The sequence below is a fragment of the Manis pentadactyla genome, chromosome 10 (assembly GCF_030020395.1).
Source record: "Manis pentadactyla isolate mManPen7 chromosome 10, mManPen7.hap1, whole genome shotgun sequence".
NCBI classification, from domain to species: Eukaryota; Metazoa; Chordata; class Mammalia; order Pholidota; family Manidae; genus Manis; species Manis pentadactyla.
Window position 1 is genome coordinate 83,433,570 of NC_080028.1, and position 21,980 is coordinate 83,455,549.

General features: G+C 51.5%; 2 protein-coding genes and 1 long non-coding RNA gene across 19 annotated transcripts; 1 reads left to right on the forward strand and 2 right to left on the reverse strand.

The window, feature by feature from the left end:
- Positions 1-133: 133 nt before the first annotated feature.
- Positions 134-17,633, forward strand: SEZ6L2 (seizure related 6 homolog like 2). Of its 17 annotated transcripts, none has more exons than XM_036917709.2 (18): positions 134-750; positions 1,732-1,863; positions 2,517-2,810; positions 3,174-3,313; positions 3,585-3,786; positions 7,655-7,840; positions 8,497-8,665; positions 9,298-9,461; positions 11,164-11,364; positions 11,828-11,966; positions 12,825-13,021; positions 13,131-13,325; positions 15,181-15,372; positions 15,459-15,650; positions 16,156-16,194; positions 16,378-16,495; positions 16,622-16,801; positions 17,122-17,633. In XM_036917709.2, the coding sequence occupies exons 1-18, from the start codon at positions 672-674 to the stop codon at positions 17,255-17,257; spliced, it is 2,955 nt and encodes a 984-aa protein (XP_036773604.2). In that variant the 5' UTR covers positions 134-671; the 3' UTR covers positions 17,258-17,633. The 17 variants fall into 17 exon arrangements, 13 of the variants coding, with proteins under 13 accessions (XP_036773604.2, XP_036773605.2, XP_036773613.2 ...); XR_005031240.2 differs by having other exon boundaries at positions 135-750; positions 16,597-16,782; positions 17,122-17,247; XR_005031241.2 differs by having other exon boundaries at positions 135-750; positions 16,597-16,801; positions 17,122-17,232.
- LOC118928461 (uncharacterized) lies at positions 12,041-13,368 on the reverse strand. Its single transcript, XR_005031246.2, has 2 exons — positions 13,232-13,368; positions 12,041-13,071 (listed from the first exon to the last, which is right to left on the reverse strand). It is a non-coding gene; the product is annotated as an uncharacterized LOC118928461 (long non-coding RNA).
- A 1,209-nt stretch (positions 17,634-18,842) lies between the features above and the next one.
- LOC118928428 (putative protein T-ENOL) lies at positions 18,843-20,871 on the reverse strand. Its single transcript, XM_057487979.1, is given in 6 exon segments — positions 18,843-19,136; positions 19,911-19,992; positions 20,155-20,188; positions 20,462-20,609; positions 20,718-20,730; positions 20,867-20,871. Coding segments are annotated over 6 exon segments (318 nt in total). The 3' UTR covers positions 18,843-19,100.
- Positions 20,872-21,980: the final 1,109 nt, after the last annotated feature.

The window sequence follows — 21,980 nt, forward strand, 5'->3', positions numbered from 1 at the left end:
TAGGGGCCGCGGGAGTGATGATTAAGATGCTAGCTCATATGGTTCCTCCTTTCTCCATCTGCACTTCCTCCTCCTCCCTCCCCCACCCTCCGCCCCCAGATAAATCCCAGGCCCCTCCCTTCGCCCGTCCCCAGGATCTGACGTGAGCTCGACACCTTTCTCAGCTTCTGCCTCCCGCAGCTCCAGTACCCAAGCTTCGACTCTCCAGGTTCCGCAACCCTTTCCCCAACTCGCCAAGCCCCACTAGGGCACTGTAGGGATCCTCCTGATCTTCAACCCCACCCCAGGCCACCGTTAGCTGTTTTGCCTCTCTCCCCCATTCTCCCGGTTTGAGATCCAGCCAGCTGTGTGGACCCAGGTGTCCCAGCAAAGGGTACCCCAGGCAACCGGCCTCTTCGGCCTTCTCGGCCCCACCCCCTGCAGCCGGAGCCGCGCCCCCTCTCTCACAGACCCGAGAGCAGAGGACAGAGAAGATTGGGCAGAGAGGGGTGTGCTCCAAGCCACCCCCAGCCCATTCTGCCCCTCCATCCCAAGGGGCAGAGAAATTGTCTTCTTTACTAACTGCTAACAGGAAAAATAAAATTAAAGGGAAAGATAAAAGGAGACGGAGGAAAAGTGACAGCTAGATTATTTAGGAGAGGAGCAGGGGAGAGAAATCGGTGTGAGTCGCCATGGGGACTTTCAGGGCCCAGAACCTGCTGCCTCCCCAGCTGCTGTTCCTAATTCTGCTGAGCTGTCCCTGGATTCAGGGTAAGGACATGGGAGTGTGGGGGTGGGCACCGGTAAGGCCTCCATCGGGGTCCTCTACCCTCTTTTTTCCTAACATCCTGGGCCTTCTGAGCTCCTGGGGGAGGGGAGGGGCAGAGCTGAAGGGGAAGGGCCAAGCCAAGGCTTTCCAGCTTGTACCTGGAGCCCCTACCTCCCAGTGTTGAGGAGGTGGGGAAATAAATGAGGGGCGTTTTTAGCAGCTTCTCAGGGGTTAAATATCTGAAGAAGAAGAAGAGCTGGGGAAGTTAGGGGAATGTCTGCGGAGGCGGCAGCTCACAGGGTACCTGGGTGGGAGATGGAGGTGCTGGGAGAGTAGCCAGGCAGTGCACACACAAATGTTCTTGATGTGTGGACAAAGGCAGATGAACAGATACAGTGCTCAGAGACCAGATATTTGGCACCCTACTCTGACCCCCAGCCAGGCTCCAGGGAAGGGGGCAGAGACTGCAGAGGAGAGGGAGGGAGGGAGGGAGGGAGCGAGCTTGAGAGAAAGAGAGAGAGAGAGAGGAGGGAGAGAGAGAGAGAGAGAGAGAGAGAGAGAGAAAACCACACTGCAGAGAAAGAAACCCAGAGAGGAGCTAGGCACTGCAGAAGCACTGGTTGGGAGGTACTACCAGATCCTCCCCAGAGCCCCAGGGTTGGGCTAGAGCACCATCAAGGAGAAAATGAAGGCACCACAGTGGGACCCTCTTCCACCCTGCTGGCGCTGTCCAGGGTTCATAAGAGCCAAGGTGCTCACAGAAGGCCCACACAACCTGGGGGAAGTGGGAGAGAGGAAGGTGTAGGAGTGTGAGGGGCGTCTGGGGGCTCCTCCTCCAATCTTGGCTCTCAGCCCAGCCTGAGATCCTCTGAGCTCCTGCAGGCCCAGCTGACTGAGGAGGGAGGAAGAGCTCTGGAAAAGATCTTCCTGGGGAAGGAAGGGGAGGGGGGCAGTGAAAGGGCTCACACAACTTCATCTCCTAGGTCTGGCCTTGAAGGAGGAGGAGGCACTGCTGGAGCATGGAAGTGAGACCCCCACCGTAGCCTCCGAGGCCTTGGCTGAGCTGCTCCATGGGGCCCTGCTGAGGAGGGGCCCAGAGATGGGCTACCTGCCGGGTGAGGCTTCCAGAGTGACAGGAGTGACAGAGGCAGAGGGAGGGACATTAGCTCTGGGAGTGGGGAGCCAGGCCAGTGAAATTCAGAGGAAGACAGAGAGAGATGGTTAGCGAGAGTCAAAACTGGGCATAGACAGTCAGAGAAACAGGGAAATTGAGACAGAATGATCAAGGAGTCAGAGCCAGAGAGAAAGACAGATGGAACTCAGAAAACCAGAATCAGAGAAATAGCAGGAGAGAGACACCAAAAGAGAGAGAAATGCAGAGACTAGTAAATCTCAAATCATAAAATCGGAGAACGATAAGAATACTAAATGGAGATAATGAGTTTGAGAGAGAGCAAAAGAGAAAAAGGTAGCCAGGAGGAGCCAGATCTGAAAGGGAGGGCACAAAGACAGGCTCGTGGACATTGGCAGAGTGGAAGGGCCTGGGTAGAGAGGTGGAGCAGGGAAGAGAAGGGGGTGGGCAGCCAGGCTGTGGAAGCCTTGGAGAAGTGGGGAGTTTGGGTGGAGAAGGGAGAGGTGGGACACCTACACCTTGTTGGGAGGCCCTTGGGGCTCAGTAGGGAATTCCCAGTTTCCTTCAGCCCTGCTCCCCACCCAAGGCCCACCAATTTGCTTCTCCTGTGCCCTGACTTCCCTTGCACTGTCCCAGGATCTGATCCAGACCCCACACTAGCCACCCCTCCAGCCGGCCAGACTCTTGCAGCACCCTCCCTGCCGCGGGCCACTGAGCCAGGGACAGGGCCTCTGACAACAGCCGTAACCCCTAAGGAGGGTAGGGGGCCAGGCCCCACCGCGCCAGAGCTGCTGACCCCGCCCCCGGGAACTACGGCCCCACCCCTTCCCGGCCCCGCCTCCCCAGGCCCACATCTGGCGTCAGGAGAGGAGGAGACCACGACCACTATCATAACCACGACAACTGTCACCACCACAGTGACCAGCCCAGGTGAGGCGATTGAGGGGATGGGGGTAGTGTGCAAGAGCACGAATGTGGGAAAGGAGGAGGGTATGGGCGGGAGAGAGGCTGCTGGGAACTTGTGGAGGAGTATGGGTACAGATGGGAGAGGGACTTGTGCTTTATAATGATAAAGTTTGGCATTTATAGGCCCTTACTATGTACCAGCACCGTTCTGCGTGTTTTCTCTATATTGCAGTTGGAGAAGGGAGTTCTGGGCACTGGTGAGAAAGGCAGCATTGGATAAGGATGGTCAGGGAGCTAGGAACAAGACAGATGAGGACTCCAGGATTGCCTGGCTGGGAGGGCAAGAACACAGGATTCTCTCAACCCCAGCTACTTGTATCTCTTTAGTTCTGTGTAATAACAACATCTCTGAGGGTGAAGGGCATGTGGAGTCTCCAGATTTAGGGAACATGGCCAGCCACACCCTGGGACTCCTGGACTGCACGTACAGCATCCATGTCTACCCTGGCTACGGCATTGAAATCCAGGTAACTGGACTTAGCATATGACTGTGAAACTTCCAAGCCCTTTCCTCTGTATCCAGGGCTGTGCACAGGTTTGGCCTGGGAGCCAAAGAACCCATTTTCTGACTCAGGCCTGAGGATCTCAAAGACTCTTCTAGAGCTTGACAACTTGGCTGATGTCACTGTGGTGTTTGGGCTGCCATATGTAGGGACAAGGAAGGCAAGGGGCAGGGGACTTAGGGGGCCAGACACCCTGACTAATTTGTACTGGTGGGTTTGGGTCTGGCTTCTTTAGGTGCAGAGGCTGAATCTGTCTCAGGAGGAGGAACTCCTGGTGCTGGCTGGTGGGAGATCCCCAGGCCTTGCCCCCCGACTCCTGGCCAACTCCTCCATGCTGGGAGAAGGACAGGTCCTTCGGAGTCCAACCAACCGGCTGCTCCTGCACTTCCAGAGCCCACGGGTCCCAAGGGGCAGTGGCTTCAGGATCCACTATCAGGGTGAGGCATCTGGGCTGCTGGTGGAAGAGCAGGGGCCATGCTGGGCAGAGGGGACATCTCCAGGAGACTTCTAAACATGGGGCAATGATGGGGAGATGCACAAGTAATCAGAATGATTATGCTTCAGTAAGATCAGTACCTATTATTCCTATGATGGAGGAAACACAGGCAGAGGGAGCAAATATCAAAGGACCTAAATTTCTCCTGAGGAATATAAGAACATGTTCTTGTAGGAGGTGATGACTAATCTGAGTCTTTTAGATGACTTAGCTAAAGGAAAGGTGGGAGGGAGAGAAAGGGGAAGGCAGATGTCTAGCTGGACGAAAAGCACACTTCGAGACCCAGCAAGTAGGAAAAAATGTGCCCCCCTTGAGGAATTGAAGTAAATCAGTATGGAAGATGGAATTGTCCTAGCTGTGTGACCTGGGATGAGTTCCATAACCTTTCTGTGCCTCATTATCTCTTGTCAAAATTGGAGATCATAATACTTCATGGTACTATTAGGAAGATCAAATGAGTTAATACATACCAAGTGCTTAAAATAGTGTCTAGCACATGGTGAGAGCTCAACAATGTCAGTCATTGCTATTACAGTAAAAGCACAGAAAGTGGTGGGGGAGAAGTAGGCTAAGCAACCAGGCTGGGAGGTGGTGTGGAGTCAGACCAAGAAGGACCTTACCAGTTTCAGTAAGGAGTTCAGGCTACTTTCTCCTGAGGGGAAGGAGAAACAGTTAGAAATGTTCTAAGCAAGATAGTGACAGCCTCAGATTTGTGACTTGGAAAGATCCTGCTGACTTCTAGGGGCAAAGAAGGGGGGGTGTACCCATGCCCAACTGCATCCATGAGCATCCACCCACAGACAGCCTGCACATGTGTACATCCATACCCACCTGTGTGCACAGTGACCTTCCCACAGCACCATGTTCTATCATACATGTGTGCATGAGGCAAGGGACCCAGCCCACAGACCCATCCCAGACACTGCTGCCATCTCCAAAGTCCCTTTCTATTCTCCTTGGAAACAGAGAGGAAACTGTGTTTTGGGCCAATGTCCCCTTCACATCACCACCTCATGGCCTTGCCTGCCCCCTTGTGAGCTCTGCTGACCTCAGGTCCCTTTGTGACCTTACCCAGGTTACCCACAGCCCGTATTTCTTCCTCACACCCTCCCCAGCTGTACCTGAGGCCTCTGCTTAGGACCTGCCTCAGAGGCTCATGCATGCAAGGTGGAGGCACCCAGTACCAGGCCTATTTGTGGAGAGACCAGTGAGCTGGAGGACATATAGTTGGTGGTCAGGGCCTGGTTGTTGGGGAGCAAGGGCATGCCTGGGGAACCCAGGGCTGAGAGCTGGACTTCAGATATTACACAATGGCTCCCCACTGGCTCCTTTTGGCAGCCACTTCCCTAGGGCATTGAAAATAGGCCTCTTCAGGCTAAGCGGAGCATTGGAGGAGGCAGAGCTCTCGTATAACTTGGCCTTAATTGCCTGCCTCAGTCTTCCCTGTTTTGTGGCTTCTCCATACACCTTTGGGACTCAGGCCCCATTTAAGCCCTTCCCAATCTGTACTAGCTGGGGCTTCTGATCCAGAGTGGCCTCATTAGCTCCACCTGAAGGCTGAAAGCTCCATCAGCCCTCACCCCAAGCCCAGCAAACATTCCCACTTACAGAAAACCTTTTCACCAACTGTTGTTTCATTTGCTCCTCACAGCAACCCTGGGGGTGGCCACTGTCAACTCCATCTCTGAGAGGACAAAAAAGACTCAAAGGTCATATAGATTGCTCAGCCACCTGCAAATTCATTGCAGAGTCAGAAGTCAGATCCCTGAGTCCCTAACTCCTAGTCATTCATTAATTGAGACTGAGGGGTGGGTGATTACATTTTCTGCACGTGATTGCCTGTCTCTCTGCGCCAGGTTCTTTGCTTGTGTCATTTCTTTAACTCTAAGGCAATCTGCAATGATAGGAATTATTATTGCAGTTTACAGGTGAGAGGCCCTAGGGGTGAAGTCACCTGCTCAAGGTCATACAGCTAATAAGTCATGGAGCTAGAACTGGAACTTAGGTCTGCCTTTCTCCAAATCCAGTGCTCCTTGCACTGTTCTGCACTGCCTTTTGGCTGCATCAATTGATCAACTAGGCTAGCTTCTGGGAGACAAAATAAATAAGGCTTAGTTCAGTCTCATAATAACAATAGTGATTAATGTGATGATAAAATTATGCATGCAGATTGTGTGTAGGCAAGAAAGCAACTACCTCTGTTGGAAAGAGGAGGTGTTGGAAGATTTCCTGGAAGAGGTACTTAAGTTACTCCTTGAAAGATGAGAAAGGTGGAAAACAGTGCCTTGCAGGTAGTGGGGATGTTGTGGAAAAATATGGACATGGGACCGTAAGGAGTCACAAAACTGTTGTGTAGGATATCTAGCTCACAAGTACTGAGAACTGAAGCTGCACATGCCAGGTGGACTCAGCTGAGGAAAGGTTCAAATGTCAATCTAAAGCATTGGGTCTTGGTTCCATTTGTGATGGAGAGCCACCACAGAATCTAACATTTATTCAAGTCACTGTGTTCTAGAAGGTTGTTTTTGTGTTTATCTCAATAACTGTGGACTCCTGACAGGCAAGGCCTGTGTCTTTTTCATCTCTCTGTCCCTAGGACCCAGCCAAGGAAATGCTTGTAATATTTTGAAATAAGGAAAGACCAGGCCTCTTGCACTATTCAGTCCTGAATCACTCAGGCCTGGAGAGTCAGAAAAAGCAAAGGCCCAGGCAAGCTGGTACCTCCCAAGCCCTCTGCTAACTAGAGCCTACCTCTCCTACAAGACCCAGCTTTGGTGCACTTCTTCCAGAAAGCCCTTCTTGATGAGCCCTGCCTGGTCTGAAACAGATACACAGAACTCTGTCAGGATCAAATTCAGAATGTATCATTTATTGCCAAGTCACTTTCTATTTGTTTTATCCCACATGATTCCACAATTTCAGGAGGTTTCCCAAAACAATGCAAGAAAACTTAAATAGGATAAGAAAAAAACTGGCACCAGATAATGCTTGTTAAAGATGAAAAAATAGAATGTGGATGGACAAGCCATTGCTACTAGGGACAAGCCTCAATCTGGTTCCAAGCTTCCTAGCAGCCAGTTCAAAAAGAGAGATTATGCAATTCTCACTATAAGAAAGGAGAACATAAACCAGTTCCTTAAGGAAAGCAAAGCTCTCCCTAGCACTTAACTCTCACCAAGGGATTCATCTGATGCAGGGGGAAGGCACTGAGTATTAAGATCTTTAATAACAAAACAGTCAAAGTTCCTAAAAGAGTTTCATGTGGCTCCTCTAAACGAAAGCTGAGGATGTCATACTACCGGACACCTCAGTGGAAGAAATTCTGTGTGTATGGAGGGAAGAAAATGCTATGAGGTACTTAATAACTTGGAGCCTCAATTTTCACATCTGGAAAATGGATCACAGTCTTTCTCTGACTACCTCAAAAGTACTGTGTGAACTCACTTTTGAAGCTGAACAAGCTCTGCAAATACTATTTGATATTTAGAGCTGGATAGGGTTCAGACTGGCCAATTGATTTGCCTGAGTGCACACAGTAAATGAGTACTGGAGTCCAGAATTTCTTTCTTTGAGTCTCAGATATCTCATCTATAAAATAGATGGGAGCCAAAGTGGATAGATTACAGACTAGGAAAGATAAGGGATATTGAAATTACCTCTTCATGAGACAATGCCCATGTGAAAATTCCAGTATAGAGCCAGTTTCCAGGCCCACAAGGGAGCCTGGAAAGAGGGGAGAAAGTTTTGGGGGACTGGTAAGAGAGGATGGCATGGGAAACGAGTCCTCTTTCCTGCTCTGCCTGATCCAGCCTACCTTCTGAGCTGTAGCTTCCCTCCCCGGCCAGCCCATGGGGATGTGAGTGTGACAGACCTGCACCCTGGGGGCACTGCCACCTTCCACTGTGATTCGGGCTACCAGCTGCAGGGTGAGGAGACCCTCATCTGCCTCAATGGCACCCGGCCAGCCTGGAGTGGTGAACCCCCTAGCTGTATAGGTGAGTCTCCTGCCACAATAAGTGGAGGCGTTTGTCCTGGGTGTGGGGGGGTCCTCTCTTGGGGACCTCCATCTTTGGGGAACATCCATCTTGAAGGGGTTTCTACCCTGAAAAATCCCTATCCTGGCATCTTCATTTGGAGCTCCTTACACTGAGTGTCTCTCTCCTGGGAGAACATCTGTGCTTGTGGGGGTCTCCATGTGGGGCTGCCCCACCTGGAGGGTTTCCATTTTGGGAGCTGCCATTCTGGACGTCCCTTCTTTCAGAGATACCTCACCCTAGAGAGAGCCATTCTTGGGGTCAGTATCTGGAGGGTCTCATCTCCTTGAGAATCTTCATCGTGGGGATCCCATCTTGAAGATTTTCCATCTGAGGGCTTCAATTTTGGGAATCCCCATAACTGACTATGCCAGATGTCCATATCTTGGGAGTCTCCATTTTGGTAGCATCTCTATCCTGAGAAGTGTCCATTCTGGGGTTCCTCTATTCTTGGGCTGGTTCCCTACCTGGGTGGTGGCCTGGAAAAGGTCTTGTCTTCTGGGGTGAGCTTATACGGCAGAGGTCATCCCAAGACCAGGTCCCAGCAAAGGTTGGATGCAACAGCTCTGGAGATGGGAGAACAAGTCACCTTACCCTGCCTCCCCCTTTGCCCACAGCATCCTGTGGTGGCACCATCCACAATGCTACCCTGGGCCGCATCGTGTCGCCTGAGCCCGGGGGAGCTGCAGGACCCAACCTCACCTGCCGTTGGGTCATTGAAGCAGCTGAGGGATGCCGGCTGCATCTGCACTTTGAGAGGGTCTCACTGGATGAGGACAATGATAGGTAAGGGTCTGTCTGAGCCTGAGGTCAGAGGTACCCACCTCGGGGAAATAGAGGGGCTGCAGTCGGGCATCAGACAGACCTGCGGTGAATCCCAGCTGGGATCTGTGTCAAACACAAGTTAGTCTTTTCCCTTTCTTAGGCAGTATAACTGTTCAACTTAGACGAATCACTTAACATCTTTGTGCCTCAGTTTCCTTATCTGTACAATGCAGATAAGTGTACCTCTCTCTTAGGGTTCTGTGAGAATGAATATACTGGGATATGTAAGGTGTATAGACTGGTGCCCAGCACACAGTGAACACGATGCACGTGTCTGTCATCATCATCCTCAGTGTCATCCTTTATTGAACAAGCTGGTGGTGTACCAGCTCTGCCACTAGTTGCTATGCAATGTTGGGCAGGTTACTTAATCTTTCTGTGCCTCAATTTCCTCATCTATAAAATGAGGGATAATAATAGTGTCTGACTCAAGGGATCTTGTGAGAATAAATGTGTAAAGGCTTAGGAGAGTACATGGCATAGAGTTAATGTTTGAAAATAATACCTATGAAAATAAGTTCAGAGAGCAGACAAAATGTGAGGTGGCTTCTAGGGGAAAACTAAGCTCCTGGATACCTTTCTGCCCATCCCAGACTGATGGTGCGCTCAGGGGGCAGTCCTCTATCCCCAGTGATCTATGACTCAGACATGGATGATGTACCAGAGCGAGGTCTCATTAGCGATGCCCAGTCCCTCTACGTGGAGCTGCTTTCAGAGACACCTGCCAATCCCCTGCTGCTAAGCCTCCGATTTGAAGGTAACTGCCCTTCCCCCAGCCCTAGGCCTCAACTCCCACACCTTCTCCTCTTCCTGATGCCCAGGCATAGTCACAAGCATATACTCCATCCCTGCTCATCTTTGTATTTGGATCCCTGAAACTGCACTTGCCTCCCCACCCCAAAGCTAGAAGGATCCCTTCATATGGACCCTTTCTAGTTGCCTGAATTAGCCTTTTCTGTTATGTTTTATGTATGGCTAGATTCAGGTGCACAGCCAAGAGACCAGTTGCCTTAATCTCTTAGTTCCTTCCTCTGTGTTAGCTTCGTTCTCAGGTTCTCAGGTTGTGGTGGACACAGGGGTTCTAGACTGACATACCACTAACTTAGTAACTCCATCAGAAACAGAGAAGGTATACCACTTTCCTAAGAGCTTCAGCAAAAATGTCAGGAAAAGCTCTCATTGCCCTGGCTTAGGTCATGTGCCTATGCCTAAGCCAGTCACTGTAGCGGGTGGTAATATGATTGGCAGATCCATCATGTGGCCATCCCTAGTTGACCCAACTGAACCTCCTGGACTGTAAGTGAGAGGGACATGTAGCCTAAAATTAAAATACGAGTGCTGTTACCAGAAGGGAGACTGGATGCTGGACAGGTAGAAACAAGATCAGTGATCACAGGAGAAGAGGCATTTAAGCTAGGCCTTACAGGATTGAGAGAATTTTAAAAGGAGATTGAGAATGAGCACCTCAGGTGAAAGGAAGCAGTGGTAAAAGAGGAAAAGGCCTGATATGTTTGGGAAACAGAGAATATCTGTGTGGCTGGAGCAGAGGATTTGTGTGAATAGTAGCAGGAGAGAGACAAAGTGAAATGCTCAGAGATGAGAGGAGTTAGTTTCTGGTATGAATCAAGAGAGAAATGGGATTGGCATGGGGCCCTGATGGATGCATAGTATTTGGACATAATACCTTATTGGGTTAAACAATAGTGAACTAGAACAGTGTATCTGAAAAATAAATTGCATATTAGATTCTGAGAGTGCAAAGGGAATTCCTAGGTTTGTGGCCTGCCTCCATAGTTGTGGGCCGCTTCTACTCCATAAGCATCAGATTCCTCTTTTGTAACTGAGGTACCTAAGTCTTACCTTATAGATGGTTTTGCAGCTAAGATACGATCAGGTGGGCAAAAACTAAGGTGCTTTACAAATGTACATTTTTTCTGACTTAGTTCCAAAGTCAAAACTAATTTTTTCATTGTCTTCCCTTTTGGATTCTTGCCACAGCATGGATGATCAGAATCCAGCTGCTATTTTTGAGGAGAGAACACACCTACCCAAGCCAGTTCTTCAAGGCACCTTGTTCCCCCGATTCATGTGCAGTTTCCAAAGCCAAGTGTCTCTGGCTAGGAATCAAGTGATCTGGGTTTGAGACCTGGTTCTGCCACTGCTCTACTGTGTGACACTGGACAAGTGGCTTTTTGTGTGTGGGCCTCAGTTTCCTCATCTGTAGAAAGGTGGCTAGGATTTGACTAGCCCTAGGGGTTTCCCTCCAGAGGCCAGGGAAGAGACATAAATGTTTGAATGAGGAGTGTTAGAGCTTTTGGGAGAAACTGGATGGTGAAAGCTAAGCCCAAGGGTATTCCATTTTAAACTGCCTCTGAGTGGCCAAATGTCTGAATTCAGCCCAAGTCTCCCAGTTTAAGACCTGTCCTAATGCTTAGTTTCTGTGACTGACTCCTTTCTAGCCTTTGAGGAAGATCGCTGCTTTGCCCCTTTCCTGGCACATGGCAATGTCACCACCACAGACCCTGAGTACCGCCCAGGGGCACTGGCTACTTTCTCATGCCTCCCAGGATATGCCCTAGAGCCCCCCGTTCCCCCAAATGCCATTGAATGTGTGGATCCCACAGAACCCCACTGGAATGACACAGAGCCAGCCTGCAAGGGTGAGTCCTCCACATCCCCAGGAAGTCCTTCAGTCTACAGATTACCCCAAGTTGGGGCCCTAGGAAGGCCATTGAGGGAGGACATCTCCATATCCAAACCTAATAAACCTGGGCCTTGGGTAAATCCCGGTCTCATTCAGAGACTGTTTTCTTAGCCAAACAATTGGTGGGCTTGTTACAGAATTCAGGGGTCACAACCCAAATGTCCAAGAGCTAGAACTGGAGTGAGGCTAAGTCATGGATTGGGTGGTGATGCACAGGCTGGAGAGTGGGCAGGATTTGTGAAGAGCAGCGCTGAGGATTGGGCACAAGAGGACTAGGCCAGGCAATTCACAGGAGGGTAGCAGATAATAGGAACCCTGCGAGGCAGTGTGGTGCTCATGATTGGGAAGGGTGAGGACTATGGTGACATGGAGACTGCATGCCCACCTGGGGCCTGAATCTGATACCTCTTCTACCCTAGCCATGTGTGGAGGGGAGCTGTCAGAGCCAGCTGGTGTGGTCCTCTCTCCCGACTGGCCCCAGAGCTACAGTCCCGGCCAGGATTGCCTGTGGGGCCTGCATGTCCAGGAAGAGAAGCGCATCTTGCTCCAGGTTGAGATGTACGTTTGGGTGCTCCACAGGGTGTGAGGGGTGTGAACTCTGAACGTGTGATATGACAGTGCACTAGCCTGTGTTCTTTTTTTTTTTGAGCATTAAGAGTTTATTTTGGAAAACAAGAACATAGAGAAAGTAGTACATGCCTGAGAGTGGGGCATGGACAGACCCAAAGAGAGGCTCTCACATCTACACGAGATTCAGTGAATATATGGTCCGATGATAGAGGCAACTAAGAGTTCAAGATGGGGACGTGGCTGTCAGGCAGATGGAGGTACAAATCACTTATTGGCCAGGTGACCTGGGACAAGTAAATGGAGTAATGCAGCCTTCCTCAGCGACTGTAAAAGGGGCTCTGGCCTGGTGTCTCTCACTCTAGCAGTCTCAGAGGCCGCCCCTGGAGAGATTTCCAGGGACTCGGGCCCAAGCGGTTATACCTTCACCGGCCCACAAGATGGATGTGGGTGGGGCTGGGGAGAATCCAGTGAGCGGATTTGGTGTAAGGTGGTCGTGTGACTGCACACAATCAGAAGCGGGCGTGGCCCAAAAGCACACACTGAGGCCCGGTGGTGAGCATGTTCTGTGATTGGTCAGATTTGGAGTGAGCTATGCCTCGGTGATGGAGACTTTGGAACGTGGGAGGAGTTAGCAATAAACAGCGTTGGGCTGGGAAGCTGAAATGGGCGGAGCCACAGGACGTGTGAGATTGAGGACTGTGGGGGGAATCTGACACCCCTTCTACCCTAGCCATGTGTGGAGGGGATCTGTCAGAGCCGGCTGATGAACTGACCTAAGGATTAGGCAGAACCGGATGGGTGGGGCAGATGTAGCCAAGCCCCCACATGTGGTCCCACTCCCTGCAGCTTGAATGTACGCGAAGGAGACATGCTGACACTGTTTGACGGGGATGGACCCAGCGCCCGAGTCCTGGCCCAGCTGCGGGGACCTCAACCGCGCCGCCGCCTTCTCTCCTCTGGGCCCGATCTCACGCTTCAATTCCAGGCACCGCCTGGGCCCCCCAACCCGGGCCTGGGCCAGGGTTTCGTGTTGCACTTCAAAGGTACGGAATTCCGTCTAGGGGTCCGGCAGGCTAGGAGCGAGGTCCCGGAGCTGCAAGGGCACCCTGAGTCACGGGACAGCCTCCAAACTCACTGTATTCTCCCCTGCAGAGGTCCCGAGAAACGACACGTGCCCAGAGCTGCCACCTCCGGAGTGGGGCTGGAGGACGGCTTCCCACGGAGACCTAATCCGAGGCACGGTGCTTACTTACCAGTGCGAGCCTGGATACGAGCTGCTCGGCTCCGACATTCTCACTTGCCAGTGGGACCTGTCCTGGAGCGCTGCGCCTCCCGCCTGCCAAAAAAGTGAGCAGGGGCCCCTGCCCTCTGGGTTTCGCCTCTGCTTGAGCGCCACCCGTCCTCTCTGCTCCCCGCCTCCGTCTCTCCTTGTCCAGGACTCTGTACAGCCTTTGAGTTCCATCCCTTCCCTTTGGACCTTCCTCAGGCCCCGCCTCTGCCCTTTGGGTCCCATGCCTCTGCTCTTCGGTGCCCCCCAACCATCCCGCCTGGGCCCCACTCTCATCTTCTCCGGGCTGCCTCCCTTTCCCTTGCACTGTTCTGGACTCTGACCGTTTCCTGTGGGTCCTACCTCATCTTTTCGTGGTCCCACCCCTTCCCGGCTCCGCCCCCTCAGCTCGGCTCCGCTCTCCCTGTTCTAAGCCCTGCTTCAGTCTCTCAGTAAGTCCTCAGCACCTGACGTAACTGGAAATCACTGTACCAGAACCTCGGCTTGTCAGGGAACTTGGTTTATTTAAATGCAACCATTTAAGCCCCACCCTGGGTTGGGGTTATGCGGAGGGGTTGGGGTCTCTCCATATCCTGCCAGAGCTCATAGTCGGGAGGACCACAGATACTTAACACAGGATGGTACAGAGTGGTAATGGTTGGATGACTTTGGGCAAGGTACTTAACATCTTTGAGCCTTGGCTTCCTCATTGGTGAAGGAGGACTAGGAGATTATGAAGAGCAAATGAAAATTTTTTTCAGTGCCTGGTGCGTGTAAACAGTTAAGTAACAGCTGCTATAAGCACAGAGAAGTGCTGTGGTGGTGGGCAGGGGTAAATGTCTCAGGGATATGGCAGGAGATTTCACAGAGGTGGTGAAATTTAAAGGAGCTGGGAGTATATCTTTTAGAAGAGCAGAAAGGGGTGGCATCTTGTCATTTTCTCCAAATTTCAGGAAGCCTGCTATAAGGATATAGGATTGTAGATTTTCCACCTGGCCCCTGGGGCAATGGTGGGACCAATGAGGATATGTTTCAGGAAGCCAGATTTGGGCTGGACATGGAATTCTTTCTAGTTGACACAGCTCCTCATCCCTGGAAGGATTGCCAGAAAGTCTAGTCTGGAAGCCAGGCAGAACTGAGGCAGGGACAGGAAGGGATGGAGGCAGAGCCCAGAGAGGATAGGGACTGGCCAAGCTGCTGGGGGCTCAGGAAGGAACCTTACCTGGGCAGCACATTGAGCCTGATGCTGAGCTGACACCCGAGTCCCTGTCTCATCCCAGGGCTCCAAGGCTGTGACCCTGTGTGGTTCCAGCTCTGCTACACCCTGGGTGAGTGACCATGGGCCAGTCATTTGACTGCTCTGGGCCCCAAGGGAGATAGATGACAGTGATGTTGACCTCTGGGGATCAGGAGGGCATATGATAGTGTGTTTGTTAAACATCTAGCAGGATGCCTTACACAGGCCTATATACAATACATAGCTAAGACTGTCACTCTTCCACAAGGTTATAAACTCAAACACCTGCAGGAACCAGGCAGGCAATCGAAGTGAGCAGAAAAGGAGGAATGATGGGAGCAGGAGGGCTGAGCCCCTCGAAGGAGGGCAGCTTCTTTTCCACCTATGATCTGCTATGCTAGGCTGACACTGCTAGGATTTAGCTGGTATGGTCTGGTAACAGTAGTTAAATATTTTAAATTTCCCTCTAGGATGAGGGCCTGTGTTGCCCCAGTTGCTCTGTTTTCCAGGAGAAGCCTGAAATACAAAATGCATGGAACTTTTTTTCCAACGCCTGCTTTCTTCATTCCCAGGAAATAGTGGATGGTGGGGTGTTGCTCAGAGGATATGGCCCATGGCTCAGTCCTCTCCCATCCCTAAGCTTCTATATCTTTTAAGGCCCTTGTAAGCTCCCTCTGACCTTGCCCTCCTGCCAACAGTCATGACTTGTGCTGATCCTGGTGAAATCACCAACGGGCACCGAACCACCTCAGATGCTGGTTTCCCTGTTGGCTCCCATGTCCAGTACCGCTGTCTGCCAGGATACAGCCTGGAAGGGGCGGCTGTGCTCACCTGCTACAGCCGGGACACAGGCACCCCCAAATGGAGTGACCGGGTCCCCAAATGTGCCTGTGAGTATGGGGACCCTGGGAAGGGTGGCTGGCTGGCCTGCTCAGCAGTGCAACTGGCACATGACTGACTAACATGTTCCCTACAGTGAAGTATGAGCCATGCCTGAACCCTGGGGTCCCAGAGAATGGCTATCAGACATTGTACAAGCATCACTACCAGGCGGGCGAGTCTCTGCGCTTCTTCTGCTATGAGGGCTTTGAGCTTATCGGCGAGGTCACCATCACCTGTGTACCTGGCCACCCCTCACAGTGGACCAGCCAGCCCCCACTCTGCAAAGGTGCCTGGGCAGACAGGGCAGGAGGGGACACAGCAGTTGTTTGGGGAGTGACAGGGCTGAGAAAGTCAGGTAGCAAAAGTGAAGCCAGTGGTCACCCTGCTGAGTTCCCCATTCATTTCCTGTGGGCTCTCATCCTCAAGGGTACATCCAGAAATCCTGGGAGTTCAAGATCATGGAATTATCCTAAGGGAGGTAACAGAGGGAGCTTTGGTTTGGAAGTCCCTTGTCCTCTGGATAGGTCCCAATTTCCCTATTTTTGACAAATTCTATAGACCTGGTTGGTTTAGACTGCCCAGGAACCCTAAACTTTTAGGGGTCTGGAGGAGGAGGAAGGCCCTGCCCTGACTAGTCCTCCCTGACCCCCATCAAGGGAAGGACAAATAGGTTGAGCACAGGGCAGAGAGAACCAGGCTGTCCAGCCAGCCCCACTGGGCTCCCGGCCCTCCACCCAGCTTCCTTCCCTCCCTGGCTCAGACCCCGTCCCCTCCTCCTCCTCTCCCTGCAGTGGCCTATGAGGAGCTCCTGGACAACCGAAAGCTGGAAGGTCAGTGAGGGCACAGGTGGAGATCCCAGCCTGGCTGAGTTGGGAGGGCAACGCAGAGGCCGGGGGCAGGAGGCCAGGCCCTGGAGGGGTGAGGCCCAGGGTTCAGGGTCCAGGGCAGAAGGCTGGGAGAGAGCCCAGAGCTGGGCCCAGTCCCACCTCATTGGCCTCTCCTCCTCCCCTCAGTAACCCAGACAACAGACCCGTCACGGCAGCTGGAAGGAGGGCACCTCGCCTTGGCCATCCTGCTGCCCCTCGGCTTGGTCATTGTCCTTGGCTGTGGCGTTTACATATACTACACTAAGTAAGTACCCAACTCAGGGAGCTGAGGGCCAGGGCAGACATCCTGCCTGCCTGGCACAGGAGCCTGGGTGATGGGGGGGCGGGGGCTCACCTCTCGATAAGGCCCTCTATCTCCTCCCTTTCCCAGGCTGCAGGGAAAATCCCTCTTCGGCTTCTCGGGCTCTCATTCCTACAGCCCCATCACGGTGGAGTCAGACTTCAGCAATCCACTGTATGAAGCTGGGGTGAGCCCTTCTCCTACCCTTGGAGAGCCACATTCTCAGCCACCCCATGAACAAAACAAGTCAGGTGTGAACAAAAGGGAGCAGTGAGGACTGTGACTAACAGGAGAACTTGTGCCCCATCTAGTCCACAGTGAAAAGTTAGGTGCAATTGCCAGGTCTTTCAGTTGTTCAAGACAATCCAGAGATTCAAACTTTTATGTGATTTTAAGATACTACAGAATGAACCAAACACATCCATTGGCCAGATTCAGTCCCATTCTCACCCTGTGGTCCCCACACCGCCTGATCAATGTTACTTTAAAAACCTAGGGTCTTCCCTCTTCCTTGTGAATGCCTCTTCCCATTTGCTGCCTCCTCCACCCCCATCCCACTCCAGCAATTGATCCCATTTCTCTGTCTCTAGGATACACGGGAGTATGAAGTTTCCATCTGAACCCCAAGACTTAAGCTGCAGGACCCAGGACTACCCTTCTCTTCTCATTCTGGGCAGGGAGGGGTTCAGGACCTGGTCTCTGGTTCTTTTCCTCCCTGCTATGTAAATAGTCTCCTGGTCCTACAAGGGGGCTTTGATGGGCCCTGGGGACCCTAGAGTAAATAAACCAGCATCCTACCACCCAAAGCCTCCTCTTCTCAGTTGCCAAACCAGGGGCCTGCCCACCCCCTACCAGCTTTTGGATCCTCCTGGGAGAGGAACTCAGCCCACCTGCAACTCCTGGAGCTGCTGCAGCCCAGGACACCTCACAAAGACTGCCCGAGGGCTCTACAGTTCCTTTGGCCTTGGACGGTCAGGAGGGATGAAGGGGAGAGATGGGACAAGGCCCCTACCCACCTCCTGCTATCTCCCCAACCTACAACCCTCTACCTTTGCTTCTGGATTTTGTTTTTGAGCAATAAACAGAAAATCACCATTTATAACTGGCTGGTGGAGTGTGGGAAGGTGGATCACAGAGCATAACAGATGGAGATGGTAGCCTCTCCAAAGAGAGGGCTGGGGAAAGGGGAACAGTGTGGAAAATGGTGGAACTCCAAGACTGGGCACAGGGCGATGTCAAGTAGGCTGGCCCAGGGTCAAAAAGTTTGGTTTTAGGCTCAGCCTCTGTGGAGAACTGGCTGGGACAAGCCCCTTCTGGGCCTCAGCTGTCTCTGCCTAAGAGCTTGATGTTTCTAGGCCCTTTTGCCAGGAGATAACTAACAGTAACCACCTCTCCCCACTTACTGTTTGGGGGGAGGCAAATAGCTCTCTGTTTCATGAATGGTTTACCTAAAATTCAACCCCTTTTTGAGAATTTTTGCATCCATCTAGTGTTCCACTCATTTTCTTTCAAGCATACCTGTTGTACCTATCAACCAAGTACTGGTCAGATCTGCAGCATTTCACTAACAGTGAACTTGTTTTGTATCCTGTAGGCCTCCTTTTTTACTTTATCTATTTTAAAACATTGTAAGGAATGTATAGCCTGTTTGTCTAAAGTCTTTCTCCAAACGAATTGGATTTTACTTAATTAAAATTTTAAATACAATGAAACACTTTTAAGACAGATGATACCAAAGTACTCAATAGAAGGTTGAATTTTAGGAGAAGTGTGGCAAACTGATCTTTATAGTAGCCTAAGGTTTGGGGGCATTTATTCTGTGTCAGGATTGTGCTAAGCACTTTGCATCATTGCTCACAAGGATCCTGTGAAACAGTTTATTCCCATTTTTCAGTTAAGGAAACTGAGGCTCAGATGTGAACTGGTTTTCTCAGGAGGCTCCACTAAGTGGCCAGATTGGGATTTAAATGCAAATGCACAAAGCCTACCTCACTGTCTTCTGGCTAGTAATGAGTGTGACATATTCCTGTAGGCATGAGGCCCCAAAGGTCAGAGGGGAGATCTCAGCACTGACAGTGGTGGCAAAGGTGGCTCCTCAGAAGCAAGGGTGGACCGTCTCAGATGCCACAGGACTGTAACTTAAGGTGCTGGAGTTTGCCTAGGAGGCTGGTTTGGACCTATGAGCTCATCTGTGCCAACAGGTTAATAACTGAATTAAAATCATTCCAATAATATGCCCACACATCTGGCCAAAAAAAAGGGCCACTCTCACATCTCTACCCCAGAGAAGCCACACCAGAGCACGCCTGGGTTGGGAGGAGGGCAGGATCTCTGTGTTTTTATTAAAGCCTTTGATTTCTGGTAGTGGTGTTGCCAGCTGAGGATGGAGAGGTGTGTGCTGGTTCCAGAACATTTTGGAAGCTTAAGGGGTGATGCTGCTCATGACTATGAATCACCCCCAAACCCAAGTATTTAATGAGTTCTGAAAGAGGAGCTTTGAGGCATGTTCTATAGGGACAGAATGGGGCAAGGCATGAGAGCCCAAAAGCAGCACCACAGAGGGTTGGGATCATCCTCCAGATGTCAAACTGCTAGGCAGAGTTCCCTAGGAAAGAATCAGAATTTTGATTCTTTGGATCCAAGCTCATGTCTTCTTACCCCTCCATCCACTACCTAAGCCCCACCTAGCTATCCATCAACCATTCTCCCGCTATCTATTCATCCATCTACCTATCTATCCATTAACCCATCATTGTCCTTCCACCTATCCATCCATTCATGCATTTCTCCATCCACACTTACACCCATCATTCCCCATCCATCTGTCTGCCAATCCATTTATTCCTCATTCATCCACCCACCCACTCACCTCTCTTCCATCTATGGATCTTAATAAGGCACTCATAAAGTCTCGATGAGCCCCTGGTATCTTGTCTCTATACTCCAGTGGTTAAACTATTTCTGTTCCCACCCTCTCCCGTCCTAACACACACACATACACATACACTCTTATATTCATTCTACTGAGACTCAGCTCTCTGCCTTTGCTTATGTAAGTCCCACCACTTGGAATACCCCTACCAGCCCATTTTTTCCTGTAAAATTCTTTCTTTAGGTGTTACTTCCTCTAGGAAGCTCCATGTTTCCTTCCTGTCCCAAATGAGGCTGGGATAAATGCTCTTCTCACTGTTCCCATTTCTATTATGTGCATGTATCTCTATTATAACCAGCCATTTACTTGGCTGGATCCATACTAAATTGTGAACTCTTTAAAGGTAGAGACTACCATTCATTTCTGTGTCCCAAGCTCCTGAAACAGGGACTCTAAATATTTGGTTAATACTAAATGGCCTTGTAATCTACCAGGCCCAGGGCATACCTTATCACGAGGGGATGGCAGGAGGTGTGCCTTGATATGGGTATGGTTTCTGTCAGAGGTAGAGAAGAAAGGAAAAGAAAGGCTAAGAACTCTGAATTCAAGGGTCAGAACAAAACAGAATAAGACTACATGGTTTAAAAATTCCCCTACCCTGCTGGGATGTTGTCAAACCCTTGCTCTCTCCCCTACAGGCTCCTCATCCTTCTCCCAGGACAAAGGGCTTCTCCCTTGAAGCCTCACTCACCGGGTATTGGTGCCTCAGGTCTTGGTGAAGAACACTGGAAGTAGAGACCCCAGTCAGAGAAATTACTATCTCTACAGCCAGTAAAAGGTGTTGATAGGAAGGGAGGGGCTGAGATGATTCCAGGCCAGCAGTGAGGAGTGGGTCCTGGGTTCATGGGTTGGGGGGCACGGTTCAGTCCTAGGGCTGGCTGTGTAATGCAGGAAAAGGCTGACTTGTGAAGAGGTCAGCTGTGGTTGAAAGGGGTCAGGGGCTCGAAGGAAGGGCAGGGAAGGGTTTCTGGATACAGTGGTCCTGGAGTGAGGGTCACCATGTTTGGAGATCTGAGTTCCTCAGTCTTGTGTCTGTTTTTCCTTGGTATGCATGGGTTTCATGTGGTAGCTAGCGATAAACAAGGCCTCATCAGCGAGTTCTGTGCTGACCTGGGTCAGGAATTCCTTAGAACGGGATAATGAAACCTTCTGGGAAAGGGAGGCTCAGAGGGGCTCAGCCTGGGAGTTCCCACATGGGAATCCTGGGTCTGAAGGTCCCTAAGTTGGGGGCTCTGGGTCTAAGGAGTCTGGTACTGGAGGACTGGGCCTTGAAATTCGGCCCAGAAGGCCCTCGAAGTAGGGGGCAGCTTTTGGGGGTCTCAGGGCCTAGTGCTGGGAACTATGGGTTCAGTCTCTAGGCTAGAGGCTCAAGGCTGGAGGGTTCAGTGCCTAGGAGCCCCCACTTCATTCCCCCAACCCACCCCTGCTCACCAGACCTCCACCCAAGGAGGTTGCTGCTTCACCCAAGGAGGCTGCAGGTTGGGGCATCCAGCTGCCCATTTTCTCCTCATTCCTGGTAGGAGTGGATGCCATCCCTCTGGGAACAGTTGGAGCCACTGTTAGACTGAGAAACCAGCCCATCTCCCCCAAGCCCATCCCACCACCATTCCCTGGGCTCAGATTTAAGCAAGGCCTTTAGGTGAACCATCCTGTGATCTCAGTTCTCCCTCTGCAAAAAAAAAAGCCAAATCCGTTGCCTTAAATCTTCGGGGGCCAAGGACGGGGTGGAAATGCCCACAACAATCCCTTCTCCCACCTTGCCCAGGGGACCTCCTTCCCATCTTCCCATCCAAGGCCCTTTCCAAGACAAGGCAGCCTCCGTGCTGCCCCGGACCTCGTAGATGGGCAGAAATCTTGGGCTACTCGGCACGGGAGGGTGGCGGCAAAGGGGCACCTATTATAGGTTCGGGGGGTACGGGTAGCTGGAGTTGGGGAGGAAGGCTGGAAAGAGGGGGACCCGGGGCGGTGCCGCTACCCGTTGCTATAAAAATCCTGGCGTCTGCGGAGTTTCCGTTGCCCCGTTGCCGGGAGACTAGGGATTCCAGAACCGAAAGCAGGGGGCCATTTTCCTAGCCTATCGCATTCGCTCCTACAGCCTCTCCTCCACCCAACTCTAGGTCCCTCTTTGAGGGCGGTGAAACTTGGAGGAGCCAGAGGAGGCTTGAGAAACTTGGAAAGGTCACAGAACGTGGAGCCTGAGACCTAATCCTCCTACCACTAGGGGCATGCAAGAAGCAACCCCGCCCACGACAGCCCTCCACGGTCATCTCACCGCGTGGAGACGGAGAGAGCAAACGAGAGCAAAAGAGAGGGGGAGGGGAAGAAAAAATGTGGACTCTACTAAATCACCTTGCCTCTCGCGAGGACGGAATCTTTCCCCTTTTCTTTGTCTCCAGGATGCCATGCCCTCCCCCGGGAGGAAAGCAGAGATGCTCATCTAGGCCTCCTTCTCTTTTGACCTCTCCTTTTTCGTTCCTTCCTTTGCTCGGTGTCTCTGGTTCATCTCCCCCTGTCTCT

Excerpts from the sequence above, each read along its gene's own strand:
- SEZ6L2 (XM_036917709.2), top strand. The coding sequence starts at position 672 with ATGGGGACTTTCAGGGCCCAGAACCTGCTGCCTCCCCAGCTGCTGTTC. Across the intron at positions 9,462-11,163 it reads GCTAAGCCTCCGATTTGAAG|CCTTTGAGGAAGATCGCTGC; the intron begins GTAACTGCCCTT and ends ACTCCTTTCTAG. Across the intron at positions 13,022-13,130 it reads TTTCGTGTTGCACTTCAAAG|AGGTCCCGAGAAACGACACG; the intron begins GTACGGAATTCC and ends TCTCCCCTGCAG.